The 26,179-nt window shown below is 40.9% G+C and overlaps 2 protein-coding genes across 4 annotated transcripts in view; one reads left to right on the top strand and one right to left on the bottom strand.

Annotated features, from left to right (window-relative positions):
* sec24d (SEC24 homolog D, COPII coat complex component) overlaps nucleotides 1-10,701 on the bottom strand; it is a 17,107-nt gene extending 6,406 nt beyond the window's left edge. The window contains exons 1-12 of one of the 3 annotated variants that reach the window (XM_027015033.3): nucleotides 10,583-10,701; nucleotides 9,727-9,946; nucleotides 8,358-8,554; nucleotides 7,780-7,882; nucleotides 7,518-7,663; nucleotides 7,143-7,412; nucleotides 6,672-6,811; nucleotides 6,368-6,479; nucleotides 6,049-6,176; nucleotides 4,729-4,867; nucleotides 4,539-4,654; nucleotides 3,051-3,175 (exon numbers count right to left, since the gene is read on the bottom strand). In XM_027015033.3, coding sequence (XP_026870834.2) covers nucleotides 3,051-3,175; nucleotides 4,539-4,654; nucleotides 4,729-4,867; nucleotides 6,049-6,176; nucleotides 6,368-6,479; nucleotides 6,672-6,811; nucleotides 7,143-7,412; nucleotides 7,518-7,663; nucleotides 7,780-7,882; nucleotides 8,358-8,508 — 1,430 coding nt within the window. In that variant the 5' untranslated portion in view covers nucleotides 8,509-8,554; nucleotides 9,727-9,946; nucleotides 10,583-10,701. Of the gene's footprint in view, nucleotides 1-3,050; nucleotides 3,176-4,538; nucleotides 4,655-4,728; nucleotides 4,868-6,048; nucleotides 6,177-6,367; nucleotides 6,480-6,671; nucleotides 6,812-7,142; nucleotides 7,413-7,517; nucleotides 7,664-7,779; nucleotides 7,883-8,357; nucleotides 8,555-9,726; nucleotides 9,947-10,293; nucleotides 10,509-10,582 lie in introns of those variants that run through there. The other 2 variants (XM_027015032.3, XM_081694584.1) reach the window with 2 other exon arrangements.
* On the top strand, nucleotides 10,623-26,179 carry synpo2a (synaptopodin 2a). Its single transcript, XM_027015030.3, has 4 exons — nucleotides 10,623-10,782; nucleotides 18,307-18,458; nucleotides 19,077-19,798; nucleotides 21,372-26,179. Exons 1-4 carry the CDS (start codon nucleotides 10,675-10,677, stop codon nucleotides 24,986-24,988), a joined length of 4,599 nt encoding a protein of 1,532 aa, XP_026870831.2. The 5' UTR covers nucleotides 10,623-10,674; the 3' UTR covers nucleotides 24,989-26,179.

The raw sequence follows: 26,179 nt of genomic DNA, 5'->3' as shown, positions 1-26,179 counted from the left end.
CTTCCTTTACATCACGGTCAAACTGGAAACATATTCGTTTGTCCTTTTAAAGAACAGATTAATACCTAAATCACTGCTGGTCGCGGATCCATGGCAGTGAACGGTGTTAAAACCCAATTTTGTCTCGTTGAAATGCGCTCACTAGAAGGCAGATAACGTGTTCTCCAAACTTGATTGTCAAAAGGATTAGCAATGGAAAGCAGGACACACGTGCGAATGCATGGATATTTGTAATTTGTAATAATTGTTTCTGATCGTCACATGTGAAGAAAACTACCATTACAACAGTGTATAAACTGTGCTCAAACTAGCCTGCTGATGTGTGACCTGCTCTAACCTGACTGCTATCACATACGGTGCGCTGCTACAAAGCACTGATGTCCTATTTTCATGCTGGATTTCGGATAGCAGTTTCCTTAAAAAATGTCTTTACTGATATACATTTCAGCATTTTTTGCTGTTATAGATCCAATTCCCATACGTGGTATCAGATCGGTGCCATCTCTAATCCATTCCATAAAATGTCAACATCTTGTGCTAATAGCACAAAATGAGCCAATAAATGAATTCAGTGAACTCAATTAAACAAATGTACCAGCGCTTTGATCACATCTAACCAGAATATCAAAGCTTGTTTCAAATCATGTCCTGCAAGGAAGCTAGGTTTCTGGGATTGATTATGGTGGTTATCATCGTGGTCTTGAGTTCCATAAAACCTAAGAAACAGGCAGCGCCAAACAATTTCATGGAGAAAACATTAGTGGACAGAGCAAGGTAGACTGGGAAATATTTGTCAATATGATCTATTTGTCAGAATGATGTCAGATTTGAAGTCAGGGTCAAAGAGAAATGTTTTCTTTCATACTAAGGCCAGTTCAGAGAGGCTTGTGTATGTGTAGTGTTGAAAGCCACTTCCTTAACATAAATCATTGCTTGAACGCTAACTTAAGACAACGTGCCCAAGAACACATTCCAAGAACAGCAAAAAAAAAAAAAAAAAAAAGGAAAAAAGAATGAGGTCATTTTGGATAAGCAGCTCTTAGATTTGACTCCCAATTAGACAAGCCACTAGGACAACATGCCCACAGCAACAGAAAGCCAGAGCACATACGAGCTGGTTTATGCTGTTACACGATATGGCAAAAATGAGAACAAACCTTTTACGAAGGAAAAATAATTACGTGAAGAACGTGATCACTTGTATGCTTTCAATTACAAATCACTCTTATCTCTTCTGCCTTATCACTGAAACAGAGAGCAAAAGTCAAAAGTACACGCACACACACCATGTAGAAAGTAAGAAAATGTCAAATAATATAGTGTTAACAACTGCATAACTGCTTCAAAATGGTTCTGCAAATGGTCAAAATGTTTTGCAGTATAAATTTGATTTATTAGGCTACCTGATGTTCAGGATGTATACACTGTATTAACTGGTAGAGTTAACAAGTCTCATGTGAGCAGAACAAGGCTGCAATTATTTGAGCTTACACCCTGTGCATGATATAGTAGTCATCCAAGAATTCTGTTTCTTTTAAGAAAACTATGCAAAAGTGACTGACTTATGCCCTGTTATCATGTAGCTAATATCCAGAGAGCAGAGACTGCATTTGACCTCTTCAAGTAAGAACATAAAAGATTTCCAAATACAAATGACATCTGTGTCTGAGATTTGCATTTTTCTCTGGCTTAAATTTGTAAGATTGTAAAATGCAACTGACTGGAGTCACACATGTCCACAGGCCAATCCTGCCATTATCCATACAAAGAACAGATTCAAAACCAATGCAACTCCAAAACTGGGAATATCAGCCCCTATCAGCTCAGCACATTTTCAGGCTCAAGTCCAGATGAGAAATGAAATTGCCGACATAAGTTGTACTACCGAGTTCAGCTCCCAGCTGCCTGCCCTTTCTAATGTACTCTATTCCTTACTGTTGATTCTTGGGGCAAACCCCGAGTCACAGAAAGACATTTGGTGTTCAATGTGGTTTTCATTAAATGCAAGCGCTCTAGTGAGCAAAGCCAGAAACAGAGGGGAGAAATCAGATTTAATACCGCAGGCTTATTTGGAGTGCACTACCGGAGTGCTTTTGGGGTGAGGTCAGTTTTCCAAACAAATATGGACGTACCCGCAGGAGCTGGCGGAGGACGAAAAGGGGGTTTCACAGGAGAGAAATACACACTCCTGGATCAAAAGGCCACTTTCCCGCAGGCCGGAGGAAGCGGCACGGACCATTCAATGCTTTGAGCTAGCTGCAGAACCTCCACCCACACCATTTACACACCCCTACCTTCCTTTGTCATCCCCCGCAAAACAAACAAACAAACAAACAAACAATAACCTTGCAGGCAGGAATTGTCGAACGATGAGATACTGGAACACTCAGCTGCATGGATTTGGTATTTGTTGTGTCTTATTGCTCTCTGTCTTTTTTTTTTTTTTTTTTTTTTTATGTATGCTCTTGTGACCATATTTGGCATGGAACCGGCTGCCTTTTCCTGGTGGACTTGGTTGCGTTCCAAGCGGACAACAACCGAGACGCAGCCCCGTTCCACCTGAGAAAATGTTGGCATGACAGTGAGGGCTTTCTCTGGGCAACGCAGCAGAAGTGTGCTCAACAGCCCGCACGCTGGCTTTGTGAGTGGGGAGTGCAACGATGACAGCAACGCTTGATAAGGCTAATGTTATGCTGATAGGCATCGCTGCATGAGCAATGCTGGACTGGTGTTAAGAAAGCAGACCCTGGACAGTTAAGGTTGAGAGATGACCAGGACTTTTGATGAAGTGCTTAAGTTGAGGATGATGAGGGCACGAGCAGACCCATTGTGAATAGCAGCTCAATGCGAGCTATTGGTCAGTGAAGTGTTTCTTCAGATTACATGCTGAAACCACACTTAAACAACAAGTTCCACTTCTGTTACCTATGGCAATGGATATGCTTCACATACAGTTTTGCTTCGTAGTGAAACACCTACTCCAGCCTGTCTGAACGGATCAACTCAAAGTAACTGTAACAAACAACAGTAAAAAGAGCCCCCTCACTCACTTTGGAAGTTGATCCAAAAGTGTCTTCAGTTCATCGCATATCAGTTTGACAAGGCCACTCTTTATGTTGTTGTAGGAGACGTCAATCACGAAGATGTAAGCCGGAGGATTGGGAGGCTTATTGTTCTGAGAAAGGGAAGACGAAGACATAAAAATCACCACATACATACACAGAAGCTGAACCTTCCAAAAGACCTAATTACAATCCTGACAAAAACCGGAAATGCACATTCATTATAATAAATTCTAACTGGCTTTGACACACCATCAGACCTGCAAAGGCCAATGGGCCATACCACTTTTTGAGACCATATTTACAGACCTGCTGCTGATACAGACAAAGAACACAGGACCTTCTAAGCCATATTCAGTGAACTGCAACGGCTTACAAATATTTTTGGCCCTGAAATCTGCAATCTACCTGAAACATTAAAGAGATATTAAAAGTTCCTATTAGGCCAAAACATAAGCAAGCATGGACACGGATGAAGCCATCTGACCATACACATTCCAACCTCGACATTCTTATCAAAAGGAGAACAGTGGGAGGAGGCCTAACTGCACACTGTTTTGTTTCCTGGGTAACGGTGTGCAGCAGGGACCACCTCCAAGGTTTTTGTTTAATACAGGACTCAAGCAGAATTCTAAACATTAATAAACAGCAGAGAGGGAGAGAGACAGGCAGCTAGGATCAGGCAGGAGGAGTGGGGTCATTTAAGACTCTTAAGAGAAGGAGCAAACCCAAAACCTTGACTAGTCAGCTTTTAGATTTGTTGCAAGTACATTTTAATTGTACAATTGCCAATGGAATCAATTTGCAGTTGCTGACAGTAGTTTAAAAGAAGACAATGCTTCAGCAAATATGCTTCATGGAGCTTCAAACTCACTAACAAGACATTTAAATCAGTTTATTGATACTTAAACTGCCAAAATTTACTAACAAATGTTGTCAAATGTGTAATTTTGTGCATGGCCACTGTGTGAAAGCTTGTAATAAGATACCTAGGGCATTCTTTATGAAAATAATCCTTTGTAGGCTGTAAACTGCTACAGTGCTGGGCCTTGGATTTAATCACCCATCCTTGAGTAAAAAATGACTGACAGCCAAGAAATTAAGTTCCTTCAGTTACCTCCCAGGGCATACCGACTGTGTGCAGGAGAATCAAAGAATCCAACTGTTTTCTCAAATGTTTTCTTGTCTGAATCCCTTTTGTTGATATTTGCTGATTAATATCAGATGTAATTCACGGAAACATTTTCGATGTCCAGCGTATATGTCACATTCTACACTCACAAACAGTATTCATTATCTATCCTAAAATATACCTGTATTAGCCATATTTTATCTGTACAAAGCTTTAACATTATAATAGTATGTGAAACATGGGTGATGCCATAAACGTTATTTAGTATTAGGTTTATCCAGAGCCTCAGTGTCCATGCTCATGTGTAAGGTATTGTTTAGAGGGGGCTGAAAACAGAGTGTTACCTTGCAGTAATCCAGAGTAGCGGTAAACTCATAAGAGCCCAGGGATAGCTCGGGCCTTTCATACATGTCCAGTCTGCGGCCCATGTGGTCCAGGTGCTGGAAGTACTGGACAGGAACTGGGGGGGGGGAATACAGGTTTTTGCTCTACAGTCTTTAAATTGTTAAAGCTGAAATACTGAGCAGTACCCACCTTCATTAACACAGTTACAGAAACCACACTGGTAGCGTCGCCCACCGTCGATGAACAGCATGAAGGGACACATGTAGGCCTTACAGCGGTTACAGCGTATGGGCCCTGCCTCTCCATGATTTACAATGTACAGGGGAGTCTGGAACAGAAAAACAGAACCGAGAGAAGACACAGACATACGTTTATTGCTTTGAACTGCAATGCACATTCTCTCAGTGCTTATTATTACTATATATAATGTCGCATATGAGGTACCACTGCCTGTAATGCAGTCTATGAGGCATTTATCCACACTCATATGGTTCTTATATCTGGTAACTAAAATGCAATCATAAGTTTAAGAAGCAGATGCAAAACTAATTGGTATAGGCTGTTTCCTGCATAAAAAAAGAGGAGAGGACATCTTTCAGTTGATTCTGGAAGACATGCAGCTGATTAACATCACTTGTTTTAAAGTATCGTCATGCAGTGCACATTTCTGAGATGAAACAGAGATGGGTGAGGCAAAGTCAAAGGGAAAATGAACAGAAATCAGTGTTTACAATAGGCAAGACAAAAGCCCCCCCCTGCCCCCCCAATGTCTATGCATGCATAATATACCGTGTGGCTGTAATGTTGTTGTAACTGTAGCATAAGTAAGAAGTAATGTAATATAGCCACAGTCTAACATCATAATCCCTGTGTATTAACCATGCTTGCACTGTCTTCTTCTGGCCGGTGGCTGGTGCTGAAAGAGTGGGATGCAAGCCTGATTTAGCTCTGTTTTTATTGACAGAGCTGGAAAACTTTCATCTGACGTGTTCTCCAGACACTGAAGATTAGACTAATTAAGGCTCTTCAGTCCGAACACAATAACATTTCCTAAAAAGGCTGTGTGGCACGGAGCTGTCACATCCAGAATGGTGAGACTGACTGAGAAAAGACTCCTGGACCACACAACACCTGCAAACCTCAACAATACATGGATGATGGAACAAAACCATCATACTGTCACATACAAGTCACAAGCCCGTTAGCAGAAATGGTAGTAGCAGTGGTGGTAGGAGAAATGATAGCAGTAGTAGTAGATGTAGAAGTGGTGGTAGTAGTTTTAATAATAGTAGTAGTATTATTAATGGTAGTAGTATTAATAGTAGTAGTAGTATTAATAATAGTAATAGTATTATTAATGGTGGTAATATTAATAATAGTAAGAGTAGTATTAATGGTAGTAGTATTAATGGTAGTAGTAGTAATGACGACACATTCTTTTTGACGAACTTCAGAGAAACAAACCAGTTTAAGGTAAAACATAAGAACCACTGAAAAGCAACTACGTACTTCATTCTTGGGGACACTGGCTAAAGGTTTGATGATGGTTGCCAGAGGCACCTGGCACTGCTTGGCAAGGTCTGAGGTACAGGGGAACGAATAGGTGGTGCACCGCATAAACCTGGGGCTAGCATTTCCTGTAACAACAGTAAAACATTTTACCCAAAAATAGGTTATTTTAACTTTTTATAAGATGTCCTGCAACTGTTTAAATCATATAAAATTTGAATCATATAACCTTTTTACATTATTATAATTAATCTAGGTCTTCAAATGTTTCATGGTTATAGCTGGATCTGAGAGTCAGGCACTTTGCCACAGCACTCACCTTGATCCTGGACTGAGAAACTGGTCGTGACAAAGGGTGGCACCTGACCCCTGAGGTTTGTGGTGTAGAGCTGACCGCCTCTCTTAACCTGGTCATCTTCAATCACTTGAGTCTGTTTAGCAGAGAGTAACATCATTTTAAAGGGCCATTGTAAATACTGGACTTCTTACCAATCAAAATGATATTTTACACAATCTACCCGGCTCATCACAAATTAATTCAACATTTTCAACTCCAATCATGATACTACCACCATAAAACCACACTTTACTGATCATTATATATTTTTGACAAATGTTCTTACTGTGCTAGGTATGGAGTCGGGATCCAGTTTCTTTTGAGGAGGTCCAGCCATCTGAGCAGCACCTCCAGGAAATGCTCCTGGGAAAGCGCCTGCCGGTGGCCCTGCCATCTGAGACCCTGGGACCTGGCCGCCATACGACCCTACAGCCAGAGCAACACTTAGGCTGGATGACAGAGAATCTGCCGCACCTCATGAGTGTATTATCAGGCTTCGCTGTTATCCGATAATGATTACGCAACATCTGGGTATATAACAGTGGTTATGACGGTGAATGAATGTTGATGACACATTGATTGCATTTTCCAAGGTAGAACACGTAGTTGCCAACATGCACTTTTAAAAATTTAAGGTATTCAAATCAATCATGTTTTTACATTTAGTATTACATTTGTTCACATACATGATCCCAATAGAGTATGCTGCATTTGCAATGACACTTAAAGTTTTGTAAAACTATCAAGCCCCTGTTACCTGGCTGCTGAGGAAATCCCTGAGGTCCTGCTTGTGGCTGGAATCCGCCTCCACCCATGAGGGGAGAGCCTGGCTGACAGTTAGGCATTACCATTGGTGGAACACCCACAGGTGGGCTAGCAGCCATTGGTGGACATGCACTTAATGGAGGAAGCTGAGGGCCTTGTGGAGACAAGGGTGCATGTCCCATTGGTGTTGGTGGAGACATTTGGAAAGGCTGCGGTGCTGCTGAACTGGTGGGTGACTGAGGAGACTGAATGGGGTTTGGGGCTAGATAAAGAAAACAGATACATGTTCAGAAATCACGTGTGCAAAAACTGTACATTTCATCAGAAAGGAAAAAAGTGCAAGGAAAAAGAGTGTCACTAAACCTACCATATCCACCAATGTTCATTGCACTCATCTGATTGGTGATCTGCTGTGTTGGAGGTGTGGCCTGTGGCATGCTGTGGTACGGTCGTTGAGGGGGCTGTCCATAGGGAGACATGGCAGGGGCAGAGTCTGCAGGAAGAGGTGGATACCTAAAGGTAGGAAAAGCTTATTTGAGATTTTAATCAAATCTCCAAAGCGGTCACCTTAACACAAGAGGAAAAAACCATGGATGAAACTGTTCAAACTGAGGGCAGAGTTAAGTTACTTCTGAGGGTGTGCGCCATTCTGCTGAATGGAAGACCCATGTTGGACAGACACGAGAGATGGAGGCATCCCAGATGGACCGGATGCTGCAGTCTTGAGCATACCTAGAACACATTTATGGAAAGGGCCATAAGATAACCACATCACCAAGGGATTACTGCCTACTAAAATTCAACTTGAAAACTTTTCCAGCAGCAAGCAATTAGGCTATGGTGAGAAAGTGAAAATTTAACAGATTACAAGTTTAAAGATTAGTGTTTTATGTTTTAAAATGATTCTCGTAATCTGTGTTCAGTCTGAGTAGTGTAGCATGGGGAAATGAGAGAAGACTTTTATACATCATGGGAGGAGGGCTTTTTAAGTATATAGTTAGCATATCTGAAATTGAAATATATTAATATGTAAAATATGTATATTTATTATAATATAACTATAATACATATGTAATGTGTGTATAAATACATAAATATGAAAGCACAGCCAGCTTGTATCAGGTTAGTCTGCACAGTCACATTTCAAACGTGTAAGGACAAGACGAGACCTGTCTGAAGTAAGTACGAGATTTGGGGAACTTCATACCTGCTGCCTGGGGAGCAAAGGGCTGTGCTGGGGCTCCGTAGTGGCCATAGTGAGACTGCGGAGGGGGAGCCCCAAATCCAGTGGGGTATCCTCCCATTCCCGGCTGGGCCTGGGAATAAGGCGGTGTAGCAACATAACCCTGCTGGCTCATCTCCTGTTAGAGTTCGCTCATTCCAGACTCCGAGAAAAACAGCAACCTGTAGTGAGGTTTTGAATACATGTTTAGTTTTGAACACTTTTAAACTTGCAATAATACACATACTGTTTTGTGTTAAGGAGAGCTGTATGATATTGTCAGTACCAATGGCACGGTACACTGTTTATGGCTTTTACATTTACATTAATTACATTAATATCTAGACATCCACTCTACCTTTAGTGGTGATGCTCTCTTTGTGTTGCAATGCTGAAGTTTCTACAACTTGAGTAAATATCAGGTTATTCCATCTGTACTCTGAAATTACAACCTTCCGAATTGCTCTAGTTCCGCTCATACCATATTTTATACCAGGTCTTGGTGATATGCAAGAGGGACTTTTACCAATGGACTATTCAGAGATAATGGAAGTGAAAACATTGCCTGTCAATCTGTTTGACAACGTTCAATTTTTTTTCTTTAAGGGGGGGGTGAGGGAATGATTATGGTTCATCTTCTCTGTCGTCCTCTGTGCAGATTTAATATGTCATCTAAACCACAGGCCTGCAAATTGGTTTTTAAATTCAAGTCCTCCAGTGTGGCTACAAATTTAGTCAACAACTGTCATAACTCACAAACCAAATAACACCTTTCCACAAACATAAACATATGCCAAAACATTTACATTAATAAATAAAATAATTAATCAGTTAATTCGCCTTGTCACGTATGAATCGAGTCCTCTAGAATAGTGGCCTGTGCAGATGTTTCACACATCAAGCTGCCATCAGCTGAGTGAAGGTCCAAACACATAGCTAGGTAAAGTTTATCCAAGAAAACCATATAAAAAATTGTTTCCTGGGAGGTAACAGTAGATTGAATCACGCTTTCGGTATACTTCAACAACAAAATAAGAGCATCGTTTTGCCAGGACTGCCACGTCAAAGAAGACTTTAAGCCCAATTGCGGGTTTAAACAACAATAACACTGCCACATATGTATATGGTTGTCATTAAAAGCGTTTTGCATCCGTTCAAACACTGCTATACGGATAAAATTGGATTGCAGAAAGTTGAAGTTAGCTAACATAACCTATCTACCACAGACGGAAATGAACAAAAGCCTTAAACTTTCCTAATAATTTACTGCTGGAAGACGAACGATCTTATACTGCCTAAAATGAATGAACCGTGTGTCTAATATTACAAAAAAAGAAAAGAAAAGAAAACTTACCTGAAAGGTAAAACAATGTCGAACGGCCTTTCTGGTGGCAGGCTCGAACAGCGTAACGGGAATGCCACGTCAAGCCCACGGCACCGGTCTCTGCGTACGAGCCAGCGTTAGTCTGCTGCTGCTACTGCGCACGCGCACAGTGATGAGACCCGCTACACGTCAGCAAAGATGCAGAAGTACGTAGTAAAACCATCGACAAAACGGAGCGGAAGATAAAATCCTGGACAACAAATATAAAACATAATTACTCGTCTTACGAGTCGTTTTAATTACGCCTAACACAAACTCTTAGGGAAAATGTGTAAGAATTTCGAGATGTTACGCTTACGTTAAAAACTAAAACGAATGTACTAAGTTTAGTCTAATGACATATAAAGCAATGCAATGCAATGCATGAAAATAAAAACATTTCAGTGTAGTCGTCTTACTATTCACATTTCACTAGCAGATGTAGCTTTGCAAACGTAAAGACCTGATGTAGGAAGTAACGAGCCGTAGCCTAAATGTAGGCTATGTATTTCTATAAATACTGGTCTGCCAACAGTTTAATAACAACGCTAACCTTACCGTAACCAAAGCTATATTCTGAAGTTCAGTTACTCTTTCAGGTGAAAGCTGTATTTTTTCCCATGGGTATCATCAAAACATTCCCTGCTGATTAAGTTTTTGTTTACCACACAGAGTATGCCTTCATAACCAAACGTTTATCTGATTTGATTTAATGTGATTCCGAAATTCCCTTAGATTTTCCAGGCTCTCAAGTTCAAGCTTGGCCGATAGACTTCTATATGGGCAGGCCTCAGAGTAATGACGCTAAAAGTGGGCTGGACATGATGTGTTGTGGCTGTATACTTACCTAAACCACTTGAGAGATTCTTCCGAACAAACTTCATTCTTCCTAGGCTTGTGAACAGCGCAAAGGTGGAAGCCGGGGGTGCGTCTTAAGGAATGGGAACAGGGGACTACGTCTGTATAACGGTGCGCGGCCGAGCGCCCTGGGGGTTTCTTCTGCGTCAAAGCGACGCAGAACCTCACCATCCTCTCCAGGTGTATCAGGTGAGATGAAGTTAATGGTAATAATAACGTAGAACATCTGGCATTTGCTTAGCGATGAGCAACACAGGTTCAAAAATTTACAATTTCAGAGCGAGATAATTATGACTGACATTGCTGTATTGCTTCTTGGAGTTTTAAAAGTACAGCGGATGAACTCTTGGTTTATTCAAATGATACCTTTTTGTTACACGGTGCAAAACAATTCGTACCCGCTAAATTGGAGTTGAGGCAACTATGACAAAGTCAGTATTGCTTACAGGAAAACTAAGCCTACCTAAATGACTGCGTAGTTATGGATACTACGCAAAATGCACTACAAGGTATAATACTTTAACAAAATGTTAGGTAATATGAACTTGAGATGTGAGCCTGCGCTGGTATATCTTGCGTATGTATCCTTCAGCAGTTTCAGCTACTTTTAAAAATATAATGCAACTCTAGTATTAGTAGGAAAGTGAAGTAGTAACGGTACAGTTATAAGCGCTCTTTTTCAGGCTTGAGCAGGGCTCCTTATATGGTAATGGAACAGCTGTTCGTCAGTCCAGTGCTGACTGTCTGTTATCACTCCCAAGGATATGATCAAAAAAAATCTAAACACGTAAAAACTGTTAGTACTCGTGGGGGGGGGGGGGGGGGGGGGGGGAAATTATTAATGGACTTTAGGAGTTAAAGATATGCCTTAGTACTGGAGTATTTACTTTAGTGCAAAACAGTTATGCCAGAGATTTTACATGCACACTAGATATCCTAATAAATTACAGACTGATAGGGTATGACAGATATGACAGATTTTGTTGTTTTCTCTCCACGATTCTCATCTTGTATAGTTACTTATCTGGACAATGAAGTCAGTTTTGTTGTATATGTTGTATACCCAAGCAGATATGGTTTGACCTGAAAAGAGAAATATGAAAAACATGTTCAAAGTATGACTGTTTATTTTGGGTCTACTTTGGATATGACTTCACTGTCCCAATTCTTTGGCAAAGTACTAGGCTACAAGCAATGAAGGTGTTTAGATTTCAGGATTGTCTTTAGCCAAAATTTAACGCATGACAATTGAATAAAGAGAGAGCTGACAGAGAGTGCAAAACTCAGACTTTATAAAGAGCAGCTCAGGCAGTTTGGGAGAGTTGGCAAAAGATCCTGATATTAACCCAAACTGTAGTGCATAGGAAAATACACATTTGGGAGACCAAAGCTGATTACAGCTGAGCAGTTTGAAACAAAACAAGGAACAATCTCTTTTCACATAGCTTTATGGGCTGCTCCAGAATGTTTACACCAAATATTGCATTTTTTTTGTAACCCAACATCTTAAATGTCTGCAGTAGTTGCCCAGCGTACTCCACTCTGAGTGTAATGGTTTCCACACTTTAGTTTGGTGCCATGATTCTTCCTTCATTCCGTTTCTTTAGTAATGCTCAAATAAATTTGGAAGGCATATTCTAACTAGCAGAATTTGCCTGAATAAAACCTGAAAAAGGTTCAATACATTAAAAGACCTTTTATTAAAACATATCTTAAACTTATGGAGGATATTGTGCAGTTCCTTAGAGGGAGCACCATTTGGTGTTACATGGAACTCTTTCACAACAATTTATTCATCCACCAAACAATAGTTTGATCAGGCAGCACTCCAACCATAAACTGTGATCACTGAATGTGATGATCTCATTGTGGCCTTGTGTTTATAGATTTGAAGCTTCATTAAATAGTATCATTCTAATACTGGTATTAGGTATTGTTCTTTCAGGCTGAGGACCCCACGATGGATAAAAGGCTTTCTATGTTTAACTGGTTGAATGTGCACAATTGCATTCCTACAATGACTCGTTAAGGCTTCTGTGTAGTAATTTTGTTTTGTTCTGTATCAGAATTTAGGTTTTTCTTCTAATCTCAACCTCCAGAATCTTATATTATTAAAAATCGTGTCGTTCCAGATGGCCAAGGCTGCTGTGTGAGGGATACCTTGCTTAATGAGTCTGACCTAATGCCTTAAGTGCTTGGTTTAGAACAGCTGTCATCAGCTCGTCAACACCAGAGAATGCTAACACTTTTCAAAAACATCTGCATTCCACTGAGTTGAAAGCTGGACAAGGCTGAAAGCAAAACACTCTTTAACAGTGCAAAATGGCAAAACTTTGGGGTGTTTGGTTTATATTCACATTGCGTATCTTGAGAGAGTGCATTTAGGCGCATTGTTCTGAAAATTGTCTGCAGTAGCACTAATGTTATTGACAATGTTAATGACCAATGTTAAGAGGTCCTAAATAGCAATGTTTTTCTCCCCAACTTTAAGTGTTAGAAATGTCATCCTACATTTTGCTGAATCATCTCCTTGATTCTGAACTGAAGGATTACCAGAACTATTAAGTGTTGTTCTGCAGTATTTTACTGCAAGGCTGAAGAGAAGAGATCCTCTATTATCTGTTTTATTACTATGTGGTTACTTAAACATAACTACACCCAGTGTTGAATTGACTCCTAAAGCAATTACATAAGTTTGTCACATACATTGTTGAATATAATTGGATGCAGACCTATTACACATATATAGCAAATCTGTGAGAAGCATGCTGTCTTCTTGAGGAACCAAAAGGGCATTTCCATATAGTGCCTACCTTAGTGCCATTGCTTTCTGGAACTGCACCGCAAATGTTGTCCCTCATATTATTAATAGTAGCAAAGCCTCAATACTTTTAAGTACCTGATCACTTAACATTGCCACTAAGGCTTTACAGTACCAAAAGAATTGTGCATACACTAATGACAAATCTGATGATAATGAATGCAATTGTTGGTCTGGGCTTGAAATGTTCACTGGTGAAAAAACTGCAGCATGGTGTAAGCAGTTGACCTCAAAATCAAACTGAAATGGTGGTTCAGCTCTAAGCCAGCCAACTGTGAAAGAATCCATTCTCTTTTTACAAAGCAAGGCACATGCAAAATGAAAGGCAAGTTGAATTTGGGGATAAAAATGGATCTTTTCAAAAGACCAGTTATAAACTGACATCTCTACACGATTTGTTTAGTCACCCACCACATTTATTCATTACTGAGACTAGTAGTTTAGTTTTTTCTATTCTAGAGCTAAGGGTGCTGAACTGAAACTGGAACTTGACTCTCATTTAACTCACTCTTCTAAGTCCTGTGTGCATGCAGACATTTTAGCTGAGAAGTTAAATATTTGCCGGCACTTCTAAGAAGGGCCTTGAAGTGATGTGATGACATCTCTCACAGATATTTGCTTCTGCAGAATGGGTCTGTGGGGTGATTCTTCTCTTCCAGCAAGTCATCTGGAAGACATAACTTTACCTGGACTGAGGATTTTTTAAGGAGATGAAATGCAAATCTGTCAGGAAAAAAAGAATATCTGAGAAAGGCATGGGAAGAACATGAAAAATGTTTTCTAAGAAAGGCCAGTTCTGATTATGATAAGCAACTTCTGATGCAGTGTTATCATTTCAGAAGGACGTTGACCATGTAAGGGTTGGCATTTATGTTCTGTGCATGTGCGTGTGTGTGCATGCATACGTGTGTGTGCATGCATGCGTGCGTGTGTGCATGCGTGCATGTGTGTTTATCTGTCTGTGTGTATCCATGTATGTCTGAGTGTGTGCTGTGTGCATGTGTGTCTGTGTGCATAGAGGAGGCTGTTTGCCTTATAAGGTAGTTGTTGTTTTTTTTTCTTTGTCATCAGTCTTTGGGGGAATTCTGGCTTCATCACAGAGCTGGTGAAGTCAGATCTCTTCAAATTCTTAAAGGTGCAGAACCACTTGACTTTTTGCCAAAATAAATATGACCTTTGGACACAAGGAATGCCCCCAAGGAGGAAGACAGAACCCTGAAATTATCTGCTACCACCTCACATGGACCTGTACATATGATCAATTTGTTTCGGTTATCTTCACTACGCATACAATGTATGCAGTATTGTTAAAATACCGGTGTGTCCATATCGTGCATATCATGTGTATATCATGAACGAGCGTTTTGCAGAGCTCTTTAATTTGCAGATGCACATCAGTGCTCAGTAAGATCAAGCAATGATACCATTCCAGTACAGGTACAAAATAAACTTAAAAGAGCTTGTTTACTAGGTAGAAACATCGGCCTTACACTTATGATGTTATCCATTTTGAATACATCCACATACGAATTCTTACTAGAAATTTTTTCTTATTCAGCAGAAAATGTAAAATTACCTTAGCAATACACAAGAGCAACTAAAAGAATAAATGAAGTACCTGGGAATGTGATGTGATTAAGCAAATGAAAAACTGGTCCTGGATGCCTTGGAGACTGCTGAAGAGCCCGTTGCACGCCACCAGCTTTCCCGCTCGACTGGATTTAGATGTTTACTGTGCAGACTCTGAATTAGTTCTCACTGAATAATCCAAGTGTCAAATATTAGTCATTTCTTAAGGCTTATAAGGTACTTTTATAAATAGTTAAAGTTAAAAGCAAAATACATTTTATTCACTGCATACAATTAGTTTGCCATCTGGTGTTGACCAGAGGAAGATGGGTTCCTCTCAACGTTTCTTATTGGTGTTATCAGCGAGTATTTCCTTGCCACCGTCTCCATGCCTTGCTCATTCGATGGCTGTAAACGGATTGTTTGTATATGATTTCTGTAAAAAGCTACTTTGTGACAACATATGTTGCAAAAACCGCTACACACATCTATTTGAATTTGAATAGCTAGTGTTGCTGAATGGGTTGTTTACATGTGTGCATAAAACAAGTTCCCAATGGCAGCCACCCTAGAGCTAAAAAGCTGCCATCGCTAGGGTTTCCAAAATGAGATTAAAAATGATTGGCCAAGGTGGTGGAGAGTTCAGGTAAACACAGATGGCAACTATTATCAATGCCCTAGCCATCTAAATAACGGTCAGTATCACAGTTTTACATCTCCTGTTAGCGTTATGCCACCATCAGATGTCGTGTTTTATATATCCCCTATAGCAACACTGCAGTTAAAAGCTAATATAAATTTAATGGGAGCTTTTGCTTGGGAACTGAATGGTTCGTTACCTGTACTATTCCGAGAGCGAGAGAGATATTTTTTTCTGTGGGCAAGAGATTAAACAGATGCTTATGATTTTGGTATCATTATTTAATATTTTCTTTCAAGATGATGTTGTTTATGTCATTAGTTGGGCCCTTGACCGCGTTCATTACACGATAGTTTGGAAAATCTGAAAACGGGTCACGTCTTTCTCTAATGGTCACCGCCGAGAGGCTTCACGCTGCCATTAGGCGTGCTACGTCCCACTCAAAGAATCGGCTCCGTTTCCTTTTCATATTTTTAGGGGGGAGGGAAGGCCGGAGGGCTTCTCCTTCTCACCATTCCCGTGTGTCCGTTTGAGCAGTCTCCCTACAGGCAGCGGAAACGCTGTGAGCGATCCATATACGGGTAGACGAAACTCTTTAAAGCTGTTAAATCCAATCCCACATCATCTCGGTTTTATTGCTCCCTCACGTTCCTTGGTGCCCATAAAACAACCATATAAAGCTGTCTAAACAATTCCCTGTAAATAACTGTGGTTCATCCGTTATGGCTAAAGATGTTATAGTTACTTTACTGTACTGCTGTAACAGGGCATATTCCAAATCATTAGCTTGAGCCTCGCGGCCGTTTACCATGTTGAAAGTACGGTTGGTTATTGTGAAAAAAAGTTCAGTTTAATTATACTGCTATGCAACTCGCACAGCACTTTATCCTAATGTAGTAATATTTTCGCTAGGAAATAACCGAGTAATTCGTAATCCTAGGAGTCATGAGACATTTGTAATAACGTACGTCTGTGTTGAAGTTCAAAGGATCTGACTGTCCGATGTCAAACTTGTGAATGTTTCATTGACGGAACACTGCCCTCTTGTGTTACCGTAGAGAAAGTACCATGCAAAGTTAATATACCGTGAGGAGTGAAGTGTAGCAATTTGTCTCATGCAAGTCATGTCAGATGGCACTAAAATGTAAAATTATAAAGGATGTCTATAAATGTGCTGAAAAGACACCTACCCAGTGATTCATCAAGGAATAATGAAGCCAAAATAATAAAGAGTAATAAAGAATACCTGCATAACTACAAATAGTAATTTGAATATTCATAGATATTAAACATACTGTAATACTGTTCTTTGCTTCTTGAAAACCCAGCCAAATAATAAATGTATAAGAATTATTGGTAAACTCACTTATACCTGAAGTACTTTCAATCGAGGGATGATTCTCTTCATGCATTCTCTTTATGGTGTGACCTGATCCAGTGTAGAACAGAATGTATGTATATGTGTGTGTGTGTGTGTGTGTGTGTGTGTGTGTGTGTGTGTGTGTGTGTGTGTGTGTGTGTATATATATATATATATATATATATATATATATATATATATATATATATATATATATATATATATATGGGTGTCATTATATAATATATATACTTGGCCAGAGTTGGACAATTATATATTAGAGTTAACGTTAGAGTTGATATTGTGCTTTTAATGCTCCTGACCTTCATGGTGACTAAACTGCCTAAAGTGCAATTACTTTAAATAAGAGTTGCTTTAAAAAAAAAAAAAAAAAAACTCATCAAAAAAGCCATTTACACTGCCACTTTCACGATCATTTGGCCATCATACAGTGAGTAGCCTATATGATCCACAGTAGAATACTTAGTAAGAAGAGCTAATCCAATGACAGCTACACATTTGCATTACACATACACAAACCCCCATACATCTCTCTCTCTCTCTCTCACTCTTAACTGCTTTAACTGGTTAATGGCTGTTGTACCTAAGGCAGTATATGCTTACCAAAATGTCTTTGAATTGCATTGGGTGAAACTGGTTTTAAAAAGGTTGCTTCTACTTGTTTATATTGTTATACTAAAGCAAACATGGCAATGTGGTAGCTGACAAATCCTTGACAAATCGTTGTTTTTGTGTTCAAAGCTGACCTCATTTCAGGATTGATTTGTGATATGTACAGAGTCAAAGTAAAGGTCAGTGTTAAATCTTACACTAGACTGCCACCATTAGTCCCTATTCTGGACTTGAAGCTGACAGCCTTCCATAACCATGAGCATTGTATGGTCTTGCAGCTGTTGTGCTGTGTATAGCTCTGAACACTGACTCACTGGTGCTCGGCAAGAGCTTGGATTATATAAAAAGTGTCATGCACTGCCTATATGAATCTGTTTGCATTGGTTTTTTTCAGGCAAATGTTGTGTTGCTGATTCAGTTTACCAAAGATGGATCAAACCATAATCTACATTTTCTAGACTTGAGCTGCTCTGAATGATGTTTGCCTCAGTCTTACCTTTTTTATTTCATCTCCTCAGCAGTATAATGGTGACAAAGCTAGTCAGTTTGGATAAATGTTGTTTTGGCCTTAAAAAAATACAAATGGCATTCTCAAGAAAGCATTCTACTCAATCAATATAAAAATGGTGTCTCTGTTATTGTAGATAAAAGGCTTACCTATTGCTGTGATTGCTCTGATCCTTTCTTCAGGTTGAAACAAACAGCCATGCCTCCCTGGCTGGTTTGTGTGAGAATGATGAGCTGCTGTCTGTGAATGGAGAGCCCTGCTCCACACTAAACCTTTCAGAGGCTATCGCTCTCATCGAGGATTCAACTGACTGTCTGCAGCTACTGGTGAAGAGGTACCTCCAAATCACTTAAGTCAAATACTAAGAACTTAAATTCAACTCAGATCCAAGCAATATAGTTCATCCTATGATCAACGATTGCAGGACTAGCACAACTAATACAACAGCACAGTGTATTTTTATATTTTTCTGAGGCCCATTTATCTGTGGTCCACTTTGCATTTTGATTGCTCATTTTATAGAGCCATGGCTATCTCAGTGATGACTGATTTGACCTTTGACTGAAACAAATGGCAAAACAGTTTGTCTGTGGGTCCCAATGGTAACTATCCAGCTGAAGGTTGCTTCAATTGGTGACACACCACTGGGTTGTGCCCATTCACACAATTGAGTACAAGTCAAAAATATGGTGATTAACTGCTGAATGGCTCAATTGTCTCTCCCTTTGTTGTAATGCTGTGTGTGACTGTTCATGCAATAAATCTATTCATAAATATTGTATAATAAATCATCTTGCCCATTACAAACAGTGACCTTTCTGCATGGTGTCTCATTGGACACAGTTTATGATTCGCTTTTTCGATCCATTGCTTGCATAGATATGCTTTTGGTAGCTGTGGAAGTATTGCACGAATTACATATAACATTTTAACCAACAGTTTTCCCTTGCAGATGCTGTTCTCACCCCCAAGAGAGTTACCAGTCAGTTAGTCCCACTCTCCAGATCCCATCCCCATACCAGGATTCAAGGGAGATCTACATCTCAGAGTCTCAGGATGAGGCCTACTATGGGGAGACAGATAGTGAAGCGGAGTGCCCTGGGGGTGCTCCTATGGTGCGAACCCAATTTTGTATTACAGCTCCCAAGGACAAAGTTGGACCAGACTCCGTAGAAGGTGGAGATCCCAAGTTAGCAATCACCCCAGGGTCCATGGTGGAGTTGCAGCTGTCGCTCTCTAAGACCACCCTGGAGGACACACACTGCGCCTCCCTTGGATGTGCACGTGGAGTTGAAGGGGTCTTCCACCATAAAACAAACAATGAGAATGACAATAGTGGTGCCCCAAGTGACCCAGGCTGTTCTTTCTTTATACCTCGGCATGACAGAAAGCCCCTGGCACAGCGGGGTGTGCTCGTCAGCTCCCCTTGTGCCTTGCAGGGACAGGTGGAGGTGGTTGTGCAGTCTTCTGGGAGGGGCTCTGGGACAGAAAGGGTGGGGGCCTGTGGTGCTGAGGAAGGGACCAGTGAACGGCTGGATTCTAGTGAGGGGGAAGGAGGGCAGACAGAAGAGGCTCACGTCACCACTGTCTCCTTTGGAATTGCATCAGAAGAGGGGGACTCTGAGTCAGAGAGAGAGCAGAGCAAGCCCAACAAGCACCGGGCAAGGCACGCTAGTAAGTGACATCTTCACATTTTATTGCTATTTCTTATGCTTTATGACAGTGCAGTTTGACATCTTCATGATTTCCAAACTGGATTTGATCTCTTGTTTTGCTCCATGAGTTTAAACAATTTAGTTTCAACAATTTCTAAACAAATCATAGCTGTCAACCTGGAATGACGTGTGCCTGTAGGACTACTAACACTAATATAGTTTACAAGAGTATGAAATCCTAACCAAAGAGTGATATATTGATCATTCTCAGTATGAGCTGGACAATAAATTAAAATTTAAGATCTATCTATAAAGTAAGAAATATTACATTGCTTGTTATCAGGACTATATTTGAACAGTTGCTTTGTGTCCCATTTCCTCTTGTTGTAGACTTGTGTGCTAACAAAAGAAAATTAGAGTTAATTTTATTCTTAATCTTGACTGTAGTTCATTCTAATTCTAATTCCTTATTAAACTTGTAATCTTAATGCATGCAAGGAACGGGAATGGCGCATGGACGATGACATGTGGAGGATAAGAATAAAACTTGGGCATGCTCATGCTGCCTTGTGGAAGGGCCCTTTGACAGACACCAGCATGTGTGACACTGGCTCGTTACCTGATCCTTTAAAACTGACCATCTTAGCAGCACTGAAAAGGGAAGTGTTCTGTTCTCATCTGTGGCTATTCCCACCTTGAGGCTGTCATATTGAGTATATAAAGGAGACAGACGCTGAATGTTCCTTTGTTTTGCTTGTTGAATCTAACAAGGTCAGACTGCTTTGAAAAGAGAAGTATGTTTTATCTGTGATGTTACTTTGATGTTACTTTCCATATAAACAGACAGAATAATGTTTTTAAGAATCTATAGATAAAGGCTTTCATTGTGATTCTAATACAAGCAATTACCATGTGTTGTTGAAATCTTTTTGTGTGTGTGTTTATTTTGACTGTTTTCTGAGACTGTCTTTCCCTCAACTTCAGCAGTACTAATTTAACGCATTTTTACAGCTGTGAATGAGGTACCATGTATCATCATTCAGCAAATGAGAAAGAATTATTCATGGATCAGTGATTTTTCTGACTATGATATTAACAATTTGCCTATAGAACTGCTTTAATGGTGTAGTTGAAGGACATAGCTGAGTTACCCATTCCCTCAAGAAGAGCCCCTATTCCCTTAAGACTTGACAGAAACAATTATGGACCATGTTATCCAGTGCAGATAATTTAGCACTTGTTTCAAATATCTCTAAACAAATTGCCAGTTATAAGAGAAAACATGTTGTAATCTGAATTAAAATAACATTTCTAATACTATGTACAAAGTGTACAGTAAATAACAACAACAAAGAATAACTCTGGACCCATTTCATATGATTTGGCTTCTTAAAAGTTTAATCATAAGACATTTTTTTTCTGAAAAGATTTTTGACTGCCCATTTTTACCAATGCTATTTATACATGTCATACTGTGCATCTCAATGAACTAGATCACTATGAGTAACCATTTGTAACCAATTACTCTCCTCTCACCCCACCATCTCTACCCTCCATTTGTTCTAACCCCCTCCCATCTTTTTCTTCCCAAGGGCTTCGCCGGAGTGAGAGCCTGTCTGAGAAGCAGGTGAAGGAGGCCAAGTCTAAATGCAAACGCATTGCTCTCCTGCTCACTGCTGCTGCCCCCAACCCCAATAACAAGGGGTTGTTGATGTTTAAGAAGCACAGACAGAGGGCCAAACAGTACACTATTGTAAGCTACGGAACTGGAGATAACGAACCAGAGTTTGAGGACGAGGAGGCAGAAGAAGACAATAGGGAGACGCATGCTGTTGAGGTCACAGTTCTAGCTACCAGTGAAGCTGAACTTGATGAAGATTTCTTCACGAATCCCCCAGGCCACAAGAGCATTGTGACCTTTGACTGGGACACCGGATTGCTTGAGATAGAGCGCAAGATTAACAGTAAGGAGGATATGAACACACTCCCTGAAACCAAGGGCAAAGGTGCCCTGATGTTTGCTCAGCGCAGACAGCGCATGGATGAGATTGCAGCCGAACATGAAGAGATGAGAAGGAAGGGGATCCCTGTTGAGGGGGTGCAGGAGGTTGAGAATCATTACCAACAGGTGGAGCCGCAATCTTACATCCAGGCTGCTGAGAGCCAAAATTACATGGATGTAAATGCACCCCACCCACATCAGCACCAACACTACCAGCAATATCAAGAACAGTATTATCAGCATCAACAACAGCAACAGTATGAAGAATATCATCAGCACATGCAATACCAGCAACAACAGGAGTACCAACAGCAACAGTATCGACAGCATCAACCATATCAAGAGCAACAACAATTGCAACAGAGTTCACATCATTTGAATGGTATGTCCAGTCACCAAACCACTGTAACACAGTCATCAGTAATGAACAGAAGTGCAAAGCCATTTTCTGTTGAGAACAGAGCAGCTGCTCCATTTACTCCATCTGCAAATCAAGAGCAGTCCAGCTATTCAGTGGGACAGGGTGAACAAATTGCTTCCAGAGATGAGCGTATTTCTGTACCAGCAATCAAGACAGGAGTTCTGCAAGACAAGAGGAGGAACAAAGCTAAGCCTATGTTTACTTTTAAAGAGCCTCCAAAAGTTTCTCCAAATCCAGAGCTTCTAAATCTCCTTAACAGGGGTGACAGGAAAGCAGGGTTTGAGTCTGGTCCAGAGGAGGACTACCTAAGCTTGGGTGCAGAGGCCTGCAACTTTTTGCAGTCTCCTAAATCAAAGCACAAAATTCCACCACCAGTTGCTCCCAAACCACACATAAACCCAGCCTCTCCACCATGGTCTCCACAACCAGAAATTGCAAGCCAGCAGTTCCCCCAACATGCTGAAAATAATGTTCCAGCAACTGCTGGGGTTCCTGGGCCTGAAGCCGACCCTGCCCCTAATATAGAGTCCTCAGCCATACCAGAGCAAGAGCCCTCCCCCACACCTGCTCCTGAACGACAGGAAGCTCTCACCAAATCTCCATCACAGCAACAGCAAGAAACAATCAATGCATGGGGTACATCTGAGCCACAAATACAACCAGATCAGCAACCAGAGACTTGGCATGTAAATCAATCACAACAGCAAATGAACAACCCTATCCAACCACCTCAAGCACATGCAAAGCCAGACCCATCTGTCAGCTCATGGGGTCCATCTCCGACTCAGGCCCAGCAGCAGCCACCAATGAGTGCTTGGGGTCTATCTGAGGTGCAATCACAACCCCATGCACAGTCACAGATGCAGCCGGTTTGGGTGAAACAACCCCAAGTCATTTCAGATGTACAACCAAGCACAATCATTCAAACAAAATCACAGTCCCAGCCTCTTTGGGTGACACAGAGTCCACCTCAAGCTTTGAATCCACCGCAACCACAGCCGCAAATAAATTCATGGGCAACAGCCCAAACACAGTCACCACCACAACCTCCCTGGACCCAATCTCAAATGCCAACACAGCCACCTGTCAGCACATGGTCTCAAGATTTAAATCAGACCCAAGGAGAGGTACCCTGGTCCCATCAACAACAACAATCTCAACAATTACCATCTTGGACAGGCCCTCAACAGTCTCCCCAGAATCCTTGGGCCCAACCTCAGAGCCAGCCACAACCCCTGGCTCTGAACCAACATCAAGCTCCAACAAAGCCACCTGTAAGTGCATGGACCCAACCTCAGAGTCCAGTTCAAGCACAGCCTCCATGGGTTCAACAGGCTCATCCACCCCCTCAGTCTCCTCCACAGATGCAGCAATCACAGGGTCCTTGGCCTCCCCAATCACAATGGGCTCAACAACCTCATGAGCATCCACAACAGATGATGAACTCCTGGGTACCAGAACAGAATCAAATGCAGCCACCCTGGACTCAGCCACAGCTTCCAGCTCAGACACAACCTTCATGGTCTCAACAACCTCAGCGACAGGCTCCACCCCCATCTCAGACTCAAACACTTTTAAGTGCATGGACACCACGGCCCCAGCAAGGTCCGGTCAGCATTACATCCCCTGCTGAAACTCAGAAGATGCCCCAGCCAGTCAAACCATGGAGTCCACCTAAGAACACTCATCCCACTCCTCCACAACGAATGCACTCATACACAGTGGGGACAAAGCTACCATCACCCAGTCCCATGAGTAATACAGCATCACTCTCTGGGATGGGGTCAGCTTTTGAGATGCCAGCCTTACGAGGGAAAGGGGCTGAACTCTTTGCTAAGAGGCAGTCCAGAATGGAGAAGTATGTGGTCGATTCTGCCTCAGTGCAAGCAAACAAGGCAAGACCTTCATCACCCTCTCCTTCTTTGCCAACCTCTTGGAAATATTCAACTACTTGTCGTGCTCCTCCACCTTTGACATACAATCCAATTCAGTCACCCTCATATCCACCAGGGGCTATCAAACAACCTCCATCTTCTAGCCCTTCTTTAAAGAACAAAAATAAGGGTAAAGAGAAAGACAAACCTGCCCCTAAACCGCTTCATGTTCTGGATGTCATGAAGCATCAACCATACCAGTTAAATGCATCCCTTTTCACCTATGGTCCAGCAGCAGAGAAACTTGCTGCAGAAAAGGAGGCAGCTGAAAAGTTCGCTGCTCAGAAAGCAGCTGAAGCCCAAGCCCAAGCCCAAGCCCAAGCCCAAACCCATATCCAGGCCGGTGGTCCTGCAAACCTAAACCAGCATTTGAGTTATGATCAATCTCCTGCTTCCTATGGTTTTATACCACAGCACCCACAGCCGCCCCAGCTGCACTATGGCATGTCTGGTCCCTCCACTGCTATGCATGATGACCCTTATCACCACACTCCTCCTAATAACTACCAGCCCTGCCCTAATCCTTATCAACAAGCACCCTATCAACAAATATACAGCCCCCAGCAGGTTTACCAACAATCTCCCTCCAGTCCTTACCAACAAGCATCACGTTCTCCTTACCAGCAGCCCCCTCCATATGAAGCTGGCCCTAGCGCACCCTATTCAGCTGTTCTGACACCATGCTATCAACCAGCTTCGAGCTCCTATGTGGTACACACTTTTCCAGTAGCAGCAAGAGCAGATTCCACCTCAGGAAGTAGCATCCTAACTGCTCCAAAGCCAAAGTTCTCGGCAAATAAAAGTGCCGCCCAGGTCTGGAAGCCTAGTGCTCCTGAACGTGTTGAGAAATAGTGTTTAGTACTTTGTTGGCCTAACAAAGCTGGAATGCAAAGCTGTATATGAAGAAGTTTCACTAAAATGGTGCAGGAAATATTTTTGAAAAGTTACCATCGACAGTGAAATTCAAAACAGAGAGTTTTTTGAGACAAGCAATTACAAAACATAAATGTATCAGAAAGTATTTTCTGCATATTAAAAAGTTGTGTTTTGTAACAGTATGATATGTACATGGGGCATACGTCGATTGAGATTACACTGACATAGCTTCACTATTTAAATGTGTGTGGAACTTGAGCAGGTGAATAAATGTTTTATGTGATATGGCAAGAAAAAAATGTAGCAATGATCCATCTGGTGATGGAAGAGAAATACTCATTTATGAATGTTTGATGAAGGAAATCGAGTAATAAGTAAAAGGGAGATTGTTTGACCAGGTAGAATAGCCACAGAGTACTTTAGAATGTATTTAATATTGGCTGGCTGAATGCTCTTGACATTATTTTTATAATCTAAATGACAGAAAACCATACCTGTCTGTATATTTTATAGTATCTCAGTGGTTTGAGATAATTGATATACATCTGTATTACATCATTTGATTGACCCATAGTTTGATAGAAGGTGCAGTGCAGTTTTGGCAACTTTATAATCACATAACTTACGAAGGAGAAATCTGTTGTATTTTTAAGAACAGAAAAAAGTTTCATTTTTTTAGGAAGTAAAAAATGAATATACGTTATATTAAGTGTGGTCTGTCAAAGATCATTTTTACAATTATAAAAGCTGAGTGTGTTTGATATTACTAAATTTGTAGATATGTGATACACAGGCAGAAGGTCAGGCAAGAAGTAAGGTTTTACAAATTTTACAACTTTTAGACTTCTATTCTTTTGTTCTGCATTGTTTATTTTCAAATAGGAATTCACGCCTGTTTCTTTTCCTGCTTCACTATTTTTATTTGTTTCTACCAGCCTTGTCTTTGTGACAAATTAGTTTAAATTCCAAAATTAAACAGACAGAACAAGTATCAGGGTTGTTCTAAATATAAAAACTTCAAATTTGGGGGAAAAACTTTATATTTGCTTGCATTTTGTAGTTGTTGTCTTCTTCGTGTTCTTTTATTTTTCATTCTTTTGTGTGATTTTTCTTCATAGTGCACTTCCTGTAAAATTTGCCTCAGTGCAATTAAAATGACTCTCTGTT

The sequence above is a fragment of the Electrophorus electricus genome, chromosome 13, assembly GCF_041902795.1.
Source record: "Electrophorus electricus isolate QZ-2024a chromosome 13, ASM4190279v1, whole genome shotgun sequence".
In the NCBI taxonomy this organism is placed as follows: Eukaryota; Metazoa; Chordata; class Actinopteri; order Gymnotiformes; family Gymnotidae; genus Electrophorus; species Electrophorus electricus.
The sequence above is the reverse complement of the archived record's forward strand: the minus strand, read 5'-3'. Positions and strand labels throughout refer to the sequence as shown.